The sequence below is a fragment of the Asterias rubens genome, chromosome 20, assembly GCF_902459465.1.
Source record: "Asterias rubens chromosome 20, eAstRub1.3, whole genome shotgun sequence".
NCBI lineage: Eukaryota > Metazoa > Echinodermata > Asteroidea > Forcipulatida > Asteriidae > Asterias > Asterias rubens.
Genome location: NC_047081.1, coordinates 10,648,643 through 10,668,849, shown reverse-complemented (window position 1 = coordinate 10,668,849; position 20,207 = coordinate 10,648,643). Strand labels below are relative to the sequence as shown.

The following is a 20,207-nucleotide window of genomic DNA, read 5'->3' as shown; positions in this document are numbered from 1 at the left end:
TGCTCGTTACTGAGTATTTTGTTATTTATTTATGCTGACCAATAGCTTCTAGTGCCTTTCATACTTGTTTTGGTATCACACTATATAGGGGCCTCCCAAAGACACAACCTCCCGTATATTTCCATATATTGGAAAATCTGTCAATTTAAACTAAATGTGCCAACTGTATATAAGAAGGGGCCCTGTGATTGCAGAATAGAGTTACTGGCGGTCACCGTTAACCAATGTTAACGTCGCTTTATAGAGGCAATCAACATCATATAAGTTAAATTCCTTTTTACCTAGTGACATACATAGTAATAAGCGTTGATTTTCCTGTAAGTGCTGTTTTTTCCGCTCACCGAAGGCAGCAACCATGGAATTAGGGCCCTGTGATTGCAGAATGAAATTACACAACTTGGTGAACCTTTAAATTGTGAACATCGCTTCAGGGGCATTCCACACAGCCACTTCACTTAACATATGTCCAAAGTACATGCACCTGAATATAAAGGACACTTCAGAATTTTGCTGATTTTACCAGCATGGAACCCCCAGCTCATACGTGCCAGAGAATCGTAGATGAACACGTTGTTCAAGATTTAATACATAATTGGTCATAATCCAATTTAGCTTTCAACTTGAACTAGTCGACCAACTGTGAAAATGTCAACAAATTTGGCCGTCGCGCTTTTGACGAAAACAGCAAATAACGTTGTAACATTGTGCATCCACCTCAGTGGTACGTGTGCATAACAACTGACAATTTTGTTGATGTCTGTGGTGAGATTCAATATGGCTGCCAGTGCTATTGTGCAGACAAAAAAAGAAACAAAACATGGCAAAAGAAAAGTTTCCCACAACTCACTGGGTTGGACTTGACTACTACTACTACTATTAGTATTATTTATTGGGGCACGATTCAAAGACAATAAAAATCAGAAAAATACAGTATGTACAACAAACAGAATCAAGAAAAATAGAAAAGATAAATAAAAAATAGTTAATAAAATTACGGTAAAAAAAACTACAAGACAAAACGAAGTGGGACAAATATAAATTGTTAATGTGTGTTAAACTGTGTCAGAAATGTTGTCCCTGACAACTCATCTTAAGGTGATATCGAGCCCTCGTCTTGTAAAAACATGTCAGGTCCAGTAAACATTTTAAGCTACTAGCCCTATCATGGCAGCAGGCCCTCTATTGACAGAGTATCTCACGACAGGTTGTCATATTAAAACAAAACAAAAAGTGAGCTGGAAAAGGGGCATTTGTTGTTGCAAACTGTTTAGTACTAACAGTATAATCTCTCAGATTGTTAATTCTCAAATCATGTTAATTTTTGTTCAGTCTTTACTTCTCCCTAAACACCTCATGAAATATCGAACGAGTTTGAGTGAGTGGTCGCAATTTACTTTGCAAACATAAATATCTGACTCAGCGAAAGAGAGATGCGCATTCAATATTCCCTTTGTTTACGTTAACGTCTCTCGCATTGTTTGCGGTCTGTTTTCTCAAGCCGAGCTCGGGGGGGGGGGGGGGGGACTGCCGGATGCGAGGCACTGAAGGCTCTGGCTTTCAATTCCAAAGGTAGTGGACATAATCTTGGAACGTCGTTATTTTTGTGACGAAAGACAATATGCATGTGGCGAGATCCTGTGAAGACATGTTTTCATAAAATGTGTGACGATAATTGGTTGCTGCTAGTATTGCCCGGCTTCGCACACTGAATAATGGAATGTGAAATGACCATAATGAGTTGCAAATTTTTATTACAGTTTTATGTTAATATTTGTTCCAATTGTTTTACCTAGTTCATTGCTGATGATTCCTAAATGTCTTCCATCTTTTTTAAAGGTAACGTTAACCTTATGATTCATAGAGTAAAAATTCATAGACATTATTCTTAAGTTATTTTTGTCTGAATTAAATTGAATGGGTGTAGGGGACATTTGGTGATCCAACTTTAATCATAATTTTATCATGAATTTATTGAATCTAAAATTATTCATAGAATGCTCTAAAAATCATCACATTATTTTAATAACATACCAAACACCGAAAACTAGATTATATTATATGCCAAGCCTCAACATCAACTCATTTTGTAACGACCACAGTTTTAAGTTTTCTAGATTGGATGTTTGATGGTTTCATTTGTTTTTGTTTTTGAGAAGCCTAAAATCAAGTGGAGAATGACAAAGATAATGGATGTTTTGTATGGAATTTACAATCAGTCTGCAGGCTGGCTTAATAGGTTACACTCTGTTGAGCAGACTAGAGACTGGCCATTTTTGTGATGAAAGAGGGCGCTATATACAATTACTGTGAAAGCCGAGTTGTTGCAGTAGTCTAAAATGGAAATCTGTATTGAGGGAGATGGTTTTAAGATTTAAGTCTCGGCTCCTCTTGACATCATCAACTGCTTCACATTAATATTGCAAGTGGAATGGTTTAAAATTGTTGGTCAACTTGAGGGAGAAAGGGCCCAAGAGTACACAATAGTCTGACCTTTATCATGGTGCAGCCATCTTGAATCTCTTCCATTTTACCAAACCGAGGCTGGAAGGAACAGTCTGGTTCCTATTTGCAGAATGATTATTAGCATTCATTCTTGTTATTCGATACGAGGTACATGACCAAGATGGAGGCAGCATAGGTCCGAACGAGAGTTTGAATGAATAGTTGTAGCTCATTCAGTGTAAGCAGGAATCTTTGATATTTTCTCTGTTGGCTGTATTTAGCAATTGAATGCTATATTTTCTCTTCACACCATCTTCTCTTTGACCTTATAGTGATGTTTCCATACTTCAAATTAATTAACTTTGGACCAAACAACCTCAAGGAAAACCTTCTGACACAACCGCAGTTTTGCCACTGTCGGCCTTTCACTATTTTCATTATCTGATATTCTGTGTTTTTGAGGAAGCTGCAAAGTGCAACAGCGCCCTCTTTTGATCCACAAGACTGGCAGCATCAGACAGCCAAAATCCATCGTGGAGTGGCATTCATTCGCCCTGATTCAAAGGCCAAAGGCATTGTCTGTTTTATTACTCTACTTTGAGTAGGGCTAAGGTATATCAGCCATTAATGAGAGCACTCAGGTGTGACAAGATCCAGTGTCTGAATTCAAATTATTTTGTTTTTCAAACAAACTAACATAGCCCCTCTCTCTTTTGTAACACTTTGAAAATCTTTCTTTATTATCAGTCCACTGGCGACTCTCTCAGAAGCTCAATTAATTATAATTCCTTAAAGTTCTTTAAAGTATTTATTGTGCTACATTGTTGAACTGAGATACGGAACACACCACAGCAACATACATTCTTTTGTAAAAGAAAATCATCTTTAAAACATTGAGAAAAGGCCACGAAAGAGCAAAATGATACTATTTTCAAGAACGTGTTAAATTAATAATCTTTGCCTCTGGGGATTCGTAAGAGGATATGAATAGATGTCCTTGTTTTTAAAAAGTCCCCTGTCAATTTGACATGTGATATTATAGTTCTGTTGGTAACCTTGGTCAGCATAATTATGTTATGCTAAGCTACTTTTTGTTCTTGACGTAAATCTATTTGCACAAACCAAACACTGCACTACTACATACAGTAGATCGTGTCTATATATTAAAAAGGCAATATTTTCAAGGGTTCATTTACAGCAAAATCTTAATTTCATTTTCTCTACTCATCATCCCTTGTGCTTGTTTTTAGCTCACAGATCCGTGACAAAAAGATATTACTCGCAGTCAAAAGTCTCTTGCTCTACATGTAAAAAAGAAAAGACAAAACATGAATAGAAACTGTTTCCATGGTGACTAAAAGCATTTTGTAGGTAAGAGGGCATTTTTATTGGGTGAAGCATTGTTGCGAAGAACTTAGAGGTGCTTTGTCATTTTGCACTTGATGCTCAAACATAAAACAAGAAGACAAAGTGTCCTTCGCTCTTCTTTCTTTCTTTCTTTCTTTCTTTCTTTCTTTCTTTCTTTTTTCCTCCTTCTTTCTTTCTTTGTGTCTCCGCTCTGCAAATGTCGTGATGGTTAAAGGCACATTGGACAATATTGGTAATATTATTACTCAAAATATTTGTTTGCATCAAAACTTACTTGGAATGAGCAACGAAGAGCTGTTGATAATATAAACTGTAGTGAGAAACGGCTCCCTCTGAAGTAACATAGTTTTTGATAAAGAGGTAAATTCTCACTCAAATAAAAAGAAAAATTCACCTGACGCCTTTTATTATCCATCTGAAAGCACACAAAGTGATGCAACAAAGGTATTTTTTCTTTCATTATTCTCTTGCAACTTCGATGACCAATTGAGCCCGAATTTTCACAGAAATGTTATTTTATGCCCATGTTGGGATGTACCAAGTGAGAATAGTGGTCTTTGACAATAACCAAAGGTGTCCGGCGCCTTTAATAAAGGGCATGTTTATAATTCACTCTGGCATTGTGATAGTGCCGAGTGGTGAAGGAAGCACTCATGCCGTCAGTTATAGATTTTAAGCACACATGAGACAAATCCACACTGAATGTCAAAATAGAGAAAGAGAGACTTAGAATTATTGAGACTATAGAAAGACCATGTGCTGAGGTATTTGAAATCTGTATATAGACTGGCGTCATTGTCATGTTTTTGGATCTGTTTTTTTTTGGTCATAAAGAATGACCTTGCACGTGATATGAGCCTATACCTGCCTCGAAGCAAAAGGTGACTATCTTCAGTAGTGATGTCTCATCTCACATTAATAACCTCATCTCATAACTGTTAAAAAGGATTGTATGAAAATTGGTGTAAAGACTAGAGGATTTTGTGAACATGTTCTTCTGATCATTATGGTTAATTTTGTTCTTTGATTATAGAAGTATAGATGCAAACAATTATTTGCTTTGGTCAGTTTTGGGGAATTCTTGTCAATCTATAACCCTAAACCTTGAAGTGATACCACAGGAAAGTATCACACCTCATCATTTTGTTGTATGTCGTGGTGCAATCACCAAGCGATAATTACATTATTATTGTTCAGTATTTATCGGTTGCATTAAACCATCTTTCTCCCTGACACCCTTCAGCCAATACAGAACACTGTAATATAGAGGTCAGGGGTCAATTGAGAAAGATGATTGATTGAATGTTTTGAGAATTTCAAATTGAACTGTCACGTTGCGCGCCATAAATTGTCTGGATGAGTATTAATGGGTTTAATGAGGGAGCCCATTACAGCAGCTTGTCGGTTTTATTTTTTATTTTATGGATCATTATGAATCACGCCTGTGTTGGAAACCATATGGACACTTTAGTGATGAGTTTTATCTTGTCACGAACACCAGGGGTCCGAGACCCAAATAAGTAATGACATGTGCCGGCCCAACTGTCTTCACTTCGGCGATAGGAACCCCTATACCGCGCAAAGACAGTACGAACAATTCGCAACAAAGCCACACACTCAAGCTTAGTGGCACGGCACCCACAAATAAAAACAATTTAAATGTTGAGTATGTACCTATGTACACCCGCAAGCTGTTTCACCCGAAACTCAATAATTGTACTGAAGGTTTCAAACAATGAACGTATAAGCACAACAAACTTTCATTAAGCACAGAAAAGTAAATGCTTAAAAGTAATGATTAAGCTCACGTTGTTATTTGTTGTGTGCCTGGTGAACATCCGACGTCACACTTCGAGGCTCGTGAATTTTGCCAGAGATCTGCCGTTGAGCCCGAACATAATCACCTTCGACCTCGCATCATTTCACATGGACGTCTCGGTTCTGGAGATTCGCTGTTAAATCCGACGTATATGCGTATACATATCAAACCAATACAATGTCCTTTGCGGATAAGGACTCGCGGATAAGTACAGCGGACCAGTCAACCCAAAAGCAAGGTTGCTGGAGAGCCTTTATCAATGCACCTGTATACTGATTAAGCCGACAAAAATACACCCGTTTTGGTTGTTGCAATCCCTGTAGAAACATCTTCGTGTTCTTTATGGAAAGGTTTGCGGTATTAACACAATGTAATGACTATCTCTAATGAGTTGGGATGGTTCTGAAAAGAACCGTTGGTTTCAACTCGACGTTTCGATCAGTATGCTCTGATCGTCTTCTGGATCGTCTTCTGCTTTCTCCAGAAGACGATCAGAGCATACTGATCGAAACGTCGAGTTGAAAGAAACCAACGGTTCTTTTCAGAACCACTCCAACTCGTTCTCAGTCTATACGTAAGGTAGTGAATAATTGAAAGCACAATCCTTATTTTTATTTTGACATATTGTATGTCACAAGACCCGCAGCCTCCGTCAACGCTGAGCTGTGGGACTATTTATCAGCGACAGTTAGCTCTCTGTCTCTGGCAACTGTATACAATCCGTTCCCGCGCTAATTAACGCAACTCTCTGTCTTGGCGGATCGCGATGTATATGCAAACATTGACATCACAATATGGCGGTATATTATTACAGCTTTCCGTTGCAATTTTTTTCTTTTTCTGTACATCAAAATTGCTACTGTCGTAGTGCTTTTCACTGTGAATGTTGTTTCTTCTTAATCGATTCAAAAAAAGGGAATAATTGAAAAAAAATAAAAAATAAATCACGAATTTCTTTTGAGGATGGTAAAAATATACTACAGAAAAATGCGTTCCGTTTCTGCACTCTGTCTCCGTTATCCAATGTCAGTATGGCGTGGATGTGATTGAACAGACGCCGCTGGGTAAAGAACAGTATGAAAAGAGAGGAGCCTTCTCTGTGAAAATATTTGTATGATACCAAAAAAAAAAATGAGCGGTGAAAGCACTTTAGATTCGATAATTACGGATTAGTGCAATGGTGCCAAACAAGGTGTTGAATTGATACATTATTTTCCTACGTAATTCTCTGCAGTGCGTTAATCTTTAAAGAGGTTGTGCCGGTGTGGCAGGACATTCTATTTCTCCAGAGATTACCCCCCCCCCCTTTTCTTTTTTTTTTTTACGGCGAAGTGTGTTTAAACTTCTTCTGCGATAACGCCCTCTTTTGAATCACTTTCCTCCAGCCTATGGTTCTTTCATGGGAGACAGAATCTCAGGGGATATTTCCCTATGATAGCAGAATATCCTGGACCAATCATGAGAAGGTTTTGGAAGTAGTCATTGAAAAGATACACGCTGTAGAGGGCCTTATGTTTTTGGCTGCCGTGATTGGAGTGACACGTCACACTAGCATTTTGACAGACATAATTTTGTTGTGCTTAGCTTCTTCTTGATATTGGACACTATTGGTAATTGTCAAAGACCAGTCTTCTCACTTGGTGTATCTCAACATATGCATAAAATAATAAACCTGTGAAAATTTGAGCTCAATTGGTCGTCGAAGTTGCGAGAAAATAATGTAAGAAAAAAACACCCTTGTCACACGAAGTTGTGTGCGTTTAGATGGTCGATTTCGAGACCTCAAGTTCAAAAATTTGAGGTCTCGAAATCAAATTCGTGGAAAATTACTTCTTTCTCGAAAACAATGGCACTTCAGAGGGAGCCGTTTCTCACAATGTTTTATACCATCAACCTCTCCCCATTTCTCGTTACCAAGTGAGGTTTTATGCTGATAATTATTTTGAGTAATCACCAATAGTGTCCACTGCCTTTAACCGTTAACCTTTTCCCCAAAGTGCAAACGCTGCATTTTAAGAATTTCTTACCAACACCTCTAAAGTAAATTAATCTGGGTAAGGTATCCCATAGCACACTGTACAGAGACAGCGGAATACGATGCGCCTTAATGTTGATTGATAACATGCACGTATTAAAGGCACTTGACACTATTGGTAATTTCTCAAAATAATTATAAAACCTTACTTGGTAACGAGTTATGGGGAGCTGTTGATAGTATAAAACATAGTGAGAAACGGCTCCCTCTGATGTAACGAATATTTCGAGAAAGAAGTAATTTTCCACGAATTTGATTTCGAGACCTCAGAATTAGATTTGGAGGTATCGAAATCAAGCATCTTAAAGTACACAACATCGTGGGACATGTGTTTTTTTTCTTCTTCCATTATTATCTCGCAGCTTCGACGACCAATTGAGTTCAAAATTTTCACAGTATTTTTGTGTGTGTGCATATGTGGAGATACACCAAGTGAGATGACTGGTCTTCGACAATTACCAATAGTGTCCTGCATTGCCTTTAACGTCGGCGTCATCACTGCTTATCATCCAACGTTCGCTAATGGTACATTTTTTTTTTCTGCCAGGGTTTGTTTTGTGTTCATCTTCTTCCCGCCTTTTTTTTTAATGATTGGTAAACCAATCTTAACGTCATCGGGGACGTCGAGGCCATTTTTTTCTTTTCAATTAAATTTCAGCTGCTGTGGTGTGAAGGAAATGACGTCTCTTGTTGTTTAGTGATCGCTTATTGTCTTGGTGACATGTTTTCCTGTTGTTTAATGGTGGCGGGTTTTTGTTTTTTATTTTCCTCGAGTGGTTCTACTGGAGACGAGCAGGGCTCTGTTTCATAATAGATGCATGGTATTATTGAAGCAGAAAATACTGCTGAGCAAAAAGGAGCAGGCACCCGTATAGCAACAAGAAATATGCATTAGGCTACATATTGTATTTGACTCTGCTAAGTAAGATTCGTCTGTACTTACCACTTTTCTGAAATTAGGTCAGGGTCTAAGAATGGAATAACACCACCCTGCTGTAGGCTAGGCCAGGCCTATTTATTGAATGAACGAGAGTAAACTAGCTGGGACCAGATTATGCAAAAGAGACTCTATATATGTGTACCCTTTGCGTCTTTTCACGTCCAGCTTTGTCCATCTTTGCCTAATGAACTGGAATGAACTTGTCTTGAAGGCATGTGCGAGGATATACAGACAGGAGGAAATCCTACGTCTTGTCTTCCCCCAGTGGCGAGGCTTTACCCACGAAGTGACTGTCCCGTCTTTCTTGTATAATAACTGGCTATCGCGTCTTGTGTATGCACAGTGGAGAGACACCTCGGGCGGTACGCCATTAGTTTTGTTACCAGACGTTTTTGTACCACGCAAGCGCCTAATACAGTGGCAGACTTGTTTAACTGGCTCGAGATTTTGCTCGGCTTTTAAGGGAGAACATGTAATTGATAAAGAACTCACCAGAGATGCCTCTCATAAAATTAAAGAATGCCTTTGATATTAATATGATGATGATGGTTCAGTGGAACTTGGGGGATTAGTCAATGACCGTCGTTGACAGGTGTTCCCGCTAAAACCATCTATATGTCTTAAGATACTGTCAGACGCGGAAGGGATTTTCGGCTAATGATATTATGTTGCCGCGAACCGGGTTCGCACAGCAACTCTAGAAAAGGCTTTAGGTTGTTGTTGGGCTATTTTTGTTGGACAGTTTGTTACCTAAGATGCGAATCAAACATATATAGTTGACGGCCATCTGCGAACATTGAAGGTTCGTCATTGAATAAAATGATTGAGATTATTCACTGAAACTTAATTTTTTAATTTCGTTTGTTTGGTTTGGTCAACTCGACCTTCAGTATTCTCACTTGGTGTATCCCAACATTATGCACAAATAAACAAACATGTGAAAATCTGGGCTCATATGGTCATCGAATCTGCAAAAGAATGATGCAAGAAAAACACCCTTGTTGCATTACTTTGTGTGCTTTCAGATGCCTAATAAGTATTTTCTAATGTTATTGAGAAATTACCTCTTTCTCAAAAACTACGCCACTTCAGAGGGAGCCGTTTCTCACAATGTTTTATATTATCAACAGCTCTCCATTGCTCGTTAGCAAGAGAAGGTTGTATGCTAACAATTATTTTGAGTAATTATCAAAGGTGTCCAGTGTCTTTAATCCAACCTTGTAGGACGAAGCAGACCCAGTCTGTCTTTTTTAATCACCCCCAACAGCTGATGAGAAAACGGCTCTCTGTTGCTATATTTCATCTCCCGAAGGTCTTCAATCCCAAAGTACAAATTATGGCAAGTCAAATTATGAAGGACAAAACTTTCGACCCGGCCAAAGAGAGAGAGAATAAGAAATTAAGGAAAGATGTCTGCGTTATCTTGAGAGATGCATCTCATCTCATCATCAATCAATTCATTTTCTAAGATATCTGATGACCAGAAAAATAAATACTGCTATTAACACGACACACTGCAAAACCAGACGCTTGACCATGCCACTTTTAAACTACAAAATTACAAAAGTTAATTTTCTTTAATGCTGTAATTACAAAAAGTAAAAGGAGTGTGCATTGCCTTTCGTTGTTTGATATTAAAACTGGACAATGATTGTTTTAGAACTTCAGAATCTTCCTTGGGGCTAAATTTGACCCAACTGGGACCTCCAAAAACATGTCCCCTGAAGAAAAATTGTAATAGCCTACTTCGGGGGGATGTTTGTTTTAAATATATCACAAATAAATCAAACACCAACTGCGTATTAAACACAATTCAGAAGCGAGAAAAGAAAAGTTATACCGAATAGAACACCTGAAACTTTAATATCCGACACTCTAAGAATCGAGGGAAAGGGCGCGAATATCGGGTGAACCAAATTTAATTAAACCTGGCCCAGAGAAGTCGGCCAACCGCCAAGTTTATTTAATACGCGACCCCGTGAAACTCGAGTAAGTTGACGGTGCGGGACCGTCAACTTTAAAGGCATCGATGGACAACAATAGTTGTTAGCATAAAACCTTACTTGGTAACAAGCAATGGAGAGCTGTTGATGGTATAAAACATTGTGAGAAACGGCTCCCTCTGAAGTGACGTGGATTTTGAGAAAGATAATTTCTCACTCAAATATTTAAAGACTTCAGGCACGAAGCGTAGGCATTTGAAAGCACACCACTTTGTTTAAAAATGATGTTTTTTTTCTGTCATCTTTTTATTCCAACTTCGATGACAAATTGAGTCAAAATTTTCACAGACTTGTTATTTTATGCATATGTTGGAAGTCACCAACAAGTTAGGATACTGGTCTTTGACAATTACCAGAGGTGTCCAGTGCCTTTAAGGAAATTTGAAGAGTTGTCGGGTTTTGTAAAAAAAACATTTTGTGCCGTGCCTTTAAGCGAGAGGAGAGCGAGCGAAGTCATCATGTTTTACAGGTCACGATGTTGAACGACTGGAAAGGGTAGTGTCCAATATACGTGCGAGGTCCGTGGCGGTCTCCGCTCACTGAAGTGGTGAAAGGTGAGATTGGTTAAACACAAAGGCAGCGAATCGACACTTTTGTTTCCTTAGTTCCCTTTTCAAAGTCGAACAGGGAACTGGGAATGAAATATCCGTCATCAACCAAAGTTAACCCGTAACTCGAGAGAGTCCAAATTAAAAACCATGCCATGATGAGATATATACAAATGTCGAAGCTGAAGTCGAAGAAGTAATGGACGCTACGCTTCTTAAAAGGGAACCCGTGGGCGTTTTCGAAACCAAAGGTTTCAGCTGAGGTGACATCCGCATGTGGCGCACAGGGCCCATTCTCGTAATGCCCGACAACAACCTGCTAAGCACAGAAAAGTATTTCATTATCAGAAAATTGTTACCAGCCAAAATTACACGAAGTTAACATTGATGTGACTGGGGCCCCAATTCTGTTTTTGCTTAGCAAAGAAATTTGCCTCTGCTGAACAGCTAGAGATGCTTTAGTACGAAAGTAGCTTATCACAACAAATTCTGCTTAACAGAATAAGGTCACCAGCTAAACTGCCATGTCACATTTACAATTTGTGACTCACTGCACGGTATCCTGCTTATTTCTGCTGAGCCAACAATTTTTGAGCACAGTTTTCTGATAAGCATCTCAGTGAAATTTTTCTGAACGCACATTTTTATAAATAACCTGCATGACCCTTAGCCTTATAACTTCGAAAGGTGCCCCAAAAAACATCACATTCGTTGTGTCATATTTTACGTCATCATTCGTGCCATCCTTCACTCAACAACAGTGACCACCCCCCCCCCCCTCCCAAACTGCCGTGAGTTGCGAGCCACATATTTTTGTATCCGCATTCTCTTTCATATTTTTGTTACTTGTGTATACATAATTTATAGTTATTTTCAAAGACAGTTTTGTTGTTCGACTTCCTCCGTGCATACGCCGGCAGTCAATTCTTTTTTCCTGAACTTAAATCTAAAGTCGGTGTAATGCAATGAAGACAATGGAATTTATCTTTAATAAAATTATACCCGAGCCAGGCGTCATGTGACCCAACGGACCTGAGCCATTTGGGTATAAGGTTTGTTTTGACTGATAAAATAGGGAAAAAAATGTGGTGTTTTTTTACACTCTCTAGTTGTATGAAATCCCCGGCGCTCCGCGCGGTCTTTGCTAGTGAAATGGTTTGTGTTCTCAGCATTTTGCCGCTGGTACGTATACAACGCATAGTAGGCATTACTGTGTGGAATGGAATCTCTAGTAAAGCGAGCTGTACATCGGCCACGCTAGCTCGTCAGTCGACGAGTACATATTGCGAGATTCAGACGTGTGCAACTGAATCGGACGTAGGACCATCAGCCCGTATCGACGGCACTTCTTGTTTTCTAGAAGAAGTGATACAAAATCTGCCGGGAATTCATAAGATTTTGTCGACGTCTGTTGTGAGCCTGTGACTTTGGCAACTTGATCATCCAAAATGACTGTCTGGATCTTACCATGTATAAAGTGCAAAAAGGGAAAAACTGGGTGAGGATTTAGCGGTTGTTGCTTTGGAGTTGTGAGGCTGTGTTTTGTTGGCGTGGATATTATAGCAGTGCACGTGTGCGTGGATTGGATATATAGTGTTGGAGCCGTTTCGGTATGGAGATACTGTTTGTTATACGCTGACCGGTCACATTCCGATTGGGGATGATGGTATAAACCAACTCAAGTCAGAGAGTTTAAGAAGGAGGAGGCATAGATCTTCTTGACTTTCTATCTCACACGATCGCGCTGTGGCCCGCTGATCCAAAGTGGTACTAATGACAATTGGCAGGCTGCATGAGGACCCGCTATCGACGACGCCGGGCAGCACCGCACAGAGGATGGCCACTTTGCGGGATCTGCAGTATGCCTTACAGGAGAAGATTGAGGAGCTCCGGCAACGAGACGACCTCATCGATGAATTGGAGTTGGAGCTGGACGAGAAAGATGCCCTCATCCAGAGATTACAGAATGAACTGGATAAGTACCGATCCGTCCTTAGGCCGGTTACAAAACAAGCCATGCAGAGAACTCGACAAAAAAGGCTTGGAATATCGGCAGAGAGCGCTCAGGAAATACAAGAAACGGGAATGGGGAACCTTAAGTGTTATATGAAACCACAACAGTAAGTGCTTCTTCTTTGGTAACCCCTTTTTGTAATATTGTTATGTACTTCCGTGCGTTGTGGCGCGCGCTGTGTGCTATCTTGTGAAGATAGCACTCGATATCGCCATAAGTCCCCCCTTCTGAATATTTTTTTCCCCAGACATTTCCGAGTGAGTGCACTTGAACTTTTTGAGTGCCCAGAATGACAGCATGATTGTTGTAGCGACGGCGTGTGCGGGCCAACAGAGTCATTTCCCAAATGGGTTTTGATTGATTCTTGTGGGAGAGGGAAGTTATTATTGCCCTGTTTTGAAAGTTACGAAGTTTGTTTTTGTTCCCTCAAAAAATTCTTGACATGTCAAGTGTCCAGAGAGTTTTGTGTATGAATTTCATTCATGAGTAGTTTGGGAAAAATGTTCCCATGGGGATTGGACTTGGCAATGTTTCCACATGTAGTTTTGTAATCAATGTTTTTTTTATTACTTGTGAGCTTTCTAGTTTTCATGCCTCGTGATTTCATTATTTTCCCCTCCAATTTACTTGCGGAATTTTTTAGTGCTTTATTTTGGCTTCTCATTTGTCAGCTCATAACGAACTTCATACACTTTTCATGCCCATACAAGTCTTTTCATCGAGCATTCACCAAGAAGTAATCAAATTAGATTTAAGTTTATTCCATATGATTAACGCATTTCTAACGAGCTCTTTCGTCAAAACAAATGCTTCATTGCGAAGAATGTCATGCATTTCAAAGTTTACCTTGAGCTGTGAATGTATAAGCATGGTTGGTAGCTTCAAATATATATCCAATCAGAAAAACTAATGCATCAGTAATTTGTGATTTACATAACATCAATTAAATAAACAACCCCTTGTGAATTTTATTTTTAAAATGCGCGGTTTGCTTTTATAAATTACTCAAAAAACAACTTTAAAGGGCACAGGAGAGCTGTTGTTTTTATAAAACATTGTTAGAAACAACCCCCGCTTTGAAGTAAAGCTCTGTAGTTTTGGAGAAAAAAAAATTAAATCCGCGAAATTTAAATAATTTGAGAGCACAATTTTATGCAACAAGGGTACTTTTCTTTCAGTATTTCTTTGCGATTTTGATGCCCAGTTGAACCCAAAATTTTCACTGGTTTGTTATTTCGTGCATGCTGGAGACAGTAACAATAAACTACCAAAAGTGCCTGTCTTTAACAAATAACATCAAAGGGGCGACCGACATGTTGCTTACATTTAAAATGAGTCAACCTTCAATTGTTATCCTTGTTTTACACAAAAATCCTAAAGATTTTTTTGTTCAACATAATGTCTATAAAAAATTTTAAAAATAATTCATTTAATGTACTATTCCTTTTTTTGGGTAATCTAAGATGGACTTAACAGAATCTTCAGGTCGGTTTGTTAATACTCAAATTTTGCATTTAAAACTTTAAAAACATTTTCAATGATCTGTTGGTGATATTTACTCGTTTGGTTCCAATCTTCCCTTTAATTTCAAGGGGATTTTGTTTTCGTCAGTTGTAATTATTTGTATTCCTTGCTCCCCGGTAATATTCAAGATCAGTGAGAAATGCGACTCTCTGCAACTCAATTATTTTGTTATCAGATAACCACATTTTCTACCCGGTATCAAGTAACTATTTTGTGTAATTAAAAAAAAATACCTATATTTTATTCAACAGATTTGTCAAAAGCAGAGATTATTGGATTTGCCTTAATAGAATTGGACTTTGACACACTCACATACCTGCCCCATCCTTCGTTGATATTATGTAAATTAGGGTAATTTATCTCATATCACCCGATACATTCCGGTTTGTGTATACTATAGCCCCACAGTGCTATTTTAAGAAACGACATCCACTTAATTGTTCCTGTCAGTTTCGGCTGGAGTTGGGAAATGAGCAGCCGTGCTAACTAATCTTAATCTGAATCCTAGAGTTGTCCCAGTCAACTCAGAAGTATTTGTTGTTGGCAGACGGATCTGCTCACTGTCAGTGTCCCATCAATGCCTATAGGAGACTGGGACTTCTGGTTGAAGTCTAACTAGAACACATCAGGGATCATTTGATCGTCAGTGTGGATAGCTAATACCAAAAGGTGTTTGGGGTTTTTAAAGGTTTTTGTAACGAAACTGTTCAGTGATGCAATAATTTCAACAACAAAAATTCGACCGCCATATACCAACATATTTTTATTCCAAAACGTACTTGTTTTCCCTTTGTGAAAATCTTATTTCAATTTTCAACAATTGTCTTTTACCAATCCAACCACATTTTAAAATTAAAAAAATCAAGGCTTTGAATTGCATAATTTTGAACGGCTTTAAAGACACTGATAGAGAAATGTTTCTTACATGCCATACCTTCAGATGAGCAAACCTTGGTACAAACTTACCATATTCAATCAAAATAATTGTGTTCGAGTGTTCGCCGTCTTTTACTTCACAAAAAGCGCACTTCCGAATCATGGGACATAGCAACTGCCTCACTAGTCTGAGGATTTCAATTGTAAGGAGTAACGCGTACTGTGCCTAAGTGAGTCATGGTACCAGACGTAACTAAAATCTATCTCGCAAATGGCTTACTGGGTAAACCACCTCTTCAAAGACACTGTGCGATGAACACATTCTTAGGAGATCATCTAGCAACGACTTTTAAAACCCTGTGACTTTTAGGTCAAGTCGAGATGATTCAACCACTACCCCCCCCCCCCCCCCCAAAGCAAAGAAATATATTAGTTATTCACCAACCTCCTCCTTTTGTAGCCTAAAGGAGAGTGTTAAATTTGACACCTAATTGCAATCTAACAGCTGGTTAATCAAAAGTAAAAGGCCGCCAAGGGCGAGCACGGATTGTTAAACCCCATTGCCTTGGCTTGTTGCAAGGGCTTCGCGCAACCATGGCGCAACCAACGAATTAAAACGATTTCATGGTCGTGCTGGTTTGGAGCGCAGCCTTGTACAGTAGAAAGCAGTTTTCTAAAAATATATTTTTTGGTAATTTTGTTGTAGGCTGTGAATTATATATCTATATTTAGTCGGTCGAGGTTAAAATCGTGTTGAGATTTCACGGGCAAATCATTTGGCCATTCATGCCTATCCCTCATTATGTAAGGAGGATCGTGCTGGAAGCACCCCGATGTCCATGTAAACTACTGTGTATTTATGGGTGCGTATTTAGCTTCCCTGGGTCGACCCCGGTGTGTGGCGTTTTTCTTTTCCAGGCCGAACGTGGGTAATTATCTGCACACGCTCGTCCTGGAAAAAGAAAACGCCAACCACCGGGGTCGACACAGGGAAGCTAAACGAACGCACCCTATACATGTAGCTATAGGTCAACCCAAGTACTCGATAAAATACTCAATTTAAAAGGACCAGTAATGTCATGTTCGTTTGAAAGAGCACTGCCATATAAAGAGGTAATTTTCCAAATATCTGCAACCTTGTTCTAACGTCTACTAGGTACTACTGAAATCTGTGACTCGGTTGCTCAATTATGATTTTATTTTTGATTACAAATCCCAACGAATCATCCGTAAACATTTCCGTCAAAATATGTTCCAGTAATGTTGTGGTTCCATTGATTTTATGTTCCAACGGCCCAACGTATATCGCAGACTTAAAAGGTTTCCTCAGTGTTTATCAATGCATCGATGGTCACCTACGAAAGGGGATTTGTCGTACATCTGGTGCATCTTAAAGACACTGGACACTATTAGTAATTGTCAAAGACAAGACCAGTGTGCTCACTATGTGTATCTCAACATGTGCACAAAATAACAAACCTGTGACAATTTGAGCTCAATTGGTCATCGAAGTTGCGAGATAACTATGAAAGAAAAGAACACCCTTGTCACACGAAGTTGTGTGCTTTCAGATGCTTGATTTCGAGACTTTAAAACCTAATTCTGAGGTCTCGAAATCAAATTCATGGAAAATTACATCTTTCTTCGAAAACTACGTCACTTCAGCGGGAGCCGTTTCTCACAATGTGTTATACTATCAACAGCTCTCTTTTTCTCATTACCAAGTTATTTTTATGCTAGTAATTATTTTGAGTAAATACCAATAGTGTCCACTGCCTTTAATGGGAAGAACGGGAGATGTAGTTGATGACAGATGTCTTTTTATACGGGCAGTGTGAGTTGGATAAGATAAATATCTCTGACAAATAACGAGAACAATATGTATGCTGCTTGTTAGCGTTGCATACTACACCCTGTATGGAATGTGGTCTGAGAAGATATGTAATCTGTTCCATTTATAGGCAGTGGACACTATTGGTAATAACTCAAAATAAGTATTAGCATAAAACCTTACTTGGTAGTGAGTGGTGGGGAGAGGTTGATAGTATAAAACATTGTGAGAAACAGCCCCCTCTGAAGTGACGTAGTTTTCGAGACGGAAGTAATTTTCCACGAATTTGATTTTGCGACTGAGGTATCGAGTTCAAGCATCTAAACGCACACAACTTCGTGTGACGAGGGTGTTTTTTTCTTTCATTATTATCCCGCTTCCCCGTTTGTTATTTTATGCATATGTTGAAATACAGCAAGTGAATAGGTTAGTCTTTGACAATTACCAATAGTGTCCAGTGTCTTTAAGTGTTTTCAAGGTGAACCACAATAAAAAGGACTGCCTCACAGTGCAAACTACAAAGTGGTCAAAAATAATATATCACAGCTTTTTACAGTAATTAGGGATAGGCATTTTTAGATCGCTCTTACAGTGAGTGCCACGGCACTCAAAGTGAAGCAAAGGAACAAAAGGTACTTATGGGAAAAGACAGTTTGGTCCTGAGCAATTAACCATCGAATGGAAAATTTGTGAGACGTTTTCTTGAAAACGTATTTTGGTTCTCCGGAATGGATTTGATGTAATTCAGTTTGTATTGTGGACAGTAATCGACTTTGCTTTGTTGTGCATGAGTGCTATAGGCCCTGGACCTCTCTATTGCAACATCACAGCCAGAGTTCTTGCCAATAACATGGAAACTATGGAAAGACATAAATGCAAAGTAAAAATGGAACAATGGTACACAAATATTAAAAAATAATATTAGATTTGTTGGAAACAAAGCGACCAAGCATGGGAGGTATTTTATTTAATTGGAAACTTACTGAAAATGTTGAATTTGGTTAAAACATCTATCAACACAATTGAATGTTTCTGCATTTCCTTTTGAAATGAAATTTGTTACATGTTAGTTTTATTGTATATATCTCAATCTGATCAATTGAACAGTTCCTAAAACCAGTGTTAGTCTGTCAATAGGTTATATGGTTCAAAAGCCAAGGCTTCACCTAATCCTAAGTTATGCCATCCTGACTCGTTAATAATGTTGGCTACTGTTTATAACTGTCACCGTTAATATTATGAAACACCAATGATGTATTTCATTTGAGGGCAAAACCGAAATTGAAAAGAAGAAAAAAGTTACACTTTGCATTTAAAGTTGTTCTTTACTCGCGCACATCCCAACATGTCGTCCACCCCCGTCAACACGAATTCTGTCATGAGCAGTTCTTGTAATTCAGGGGGTTCTAATAATGGAAGATGCAGTACACTATTATTGCATTTTTTTTCTTTTTTTCGGGGGTTTTCTTCTTTTTATCACCCGATGCCTTTTGGCCAGTAAAACAGAATGTTCTCGTCTGGAGATCGCGGGAATGAGACTTTCAAAATGATCTTAATGTGAATTCATGTCTCTCAGCGAAGGAAAGATTGATATATCTTGTGGTTATAAACGACAGCTCGACAAACGCTAAGTGCCTTTTTTGCAGTCCTAAATAACACATGCATGTTTTTGCTGATGCGTTGTCTTCGTTTTGTGTTTTTAGACGACGATCATTTGGGTGAAGTGCGGGTTCCATTTAATATTGATTTGTGTTTGATGGGTTTCGCAGAATCTCTAGGGCTCCTTTTCAGTCGATTTGTCTCAGTTGTAGTAAGGTCATAACAAGTCTTGACATTTTCCATGTTCTGACGAACAAATTAAAACAAATCCCTGATTATGGGAAAAAAATCCTATCATGTTGAATGTAGTACTTTATCTCCCTAATTGTAAGACGCAAATATTAGTAGCTCGGCAATGTCCGGGTGTGTGTGTTTTCTTCTTCTTCTTTTTTCTCGTTTTTTTAATCAGACAACTAAACATGAAATAGGGGGGGAAATGAAATAAACACAATCGTAAACAGCAAACAAACTAAGAAAATTTAGCAGCAGCATTCTCCAGAAGACGATCAGAGCATACTGATCGAAACGTCGAGTTAATCCAACGGTTCTTTTCAGAACCACCCCAACTCATTCAGAGTCACTCATTACATGGTGTTACCGCAAACTCTTCTATATCTTATTTCCACCATGCAAAGTTTCAAATCCTACCTGGAAAATTCATCTAAATCATAAACAAATAAATACAAAATTAACATGGTGTTGACTCGACAAACGTGAATGGTTGCTAAAAACGTTTCAAATACCGCACTAACAGAGTTTGACATACCGCTTTAATACAGTTCATCATAATGAACAGCCTGTTGCGTCTCCCCCGTTCCCACTCTTGTGTTTATGATTGGTATCCATGGAGACACAATGTACCGACACACCGGTATCCAACTTGCCTTTGAGGTTTTCTACGTGGCAAGCTCAGGTCATCAGTACAACCAATTAGGCTAGGCAGTCTACATCTAAATGAGCTTCTGCTACCGAGACAGAGAGGGGGGGGGGAGCAGCTTCGTCGTTACATCCGCAGAATCGACACAATCGACCATTCACTGTTTTCATTTGTTCAGCCGAGACGCAGCACTCTGGAAAATAATTAGGGTACAGATTAAACACGGCAGTTTGACTGTGTTGTTCTGATGGCATAAACCCTAATTTTATTGGAACTTGTAGCTTTTCTGTTAAAAATAATTGTGCGAGGAAGGGAGACAGTGAGATACATG

The 20,207-nt window shown here is 38.8% G+C and overlaps 1 protein-coding gene across 1 annotated transcript; it reads left to right on the top strand.

Annotated features, from left to right (window-relative positions):
• The first annotated feature begins 12,928 nt into the window (after positions 1-12,928).
• On the top strand, positions 12,929-13,279 carry LOC117304007. Its single transcript, XM_033788484.1, has one exon. It carries the CDS (start codon positions 12,929-12,931, stop codon positions 13,277-13,279), a length of 351 nt encoding a protein of 116 aa, XP_033644375.1.
• Positions 13,280-20,207: the final 6,928 nt, after the last annotated feature.

Bases quoted from the DNA above. Each gene is read 5' to 3' on its own strand.
- LOC117304007 (XM_033788484.1), top strand. From the start codon at position 12,929: ATGACAATTGGCAGGCTGCATGAGGACCCGCTATCGACGACGCCGGGC.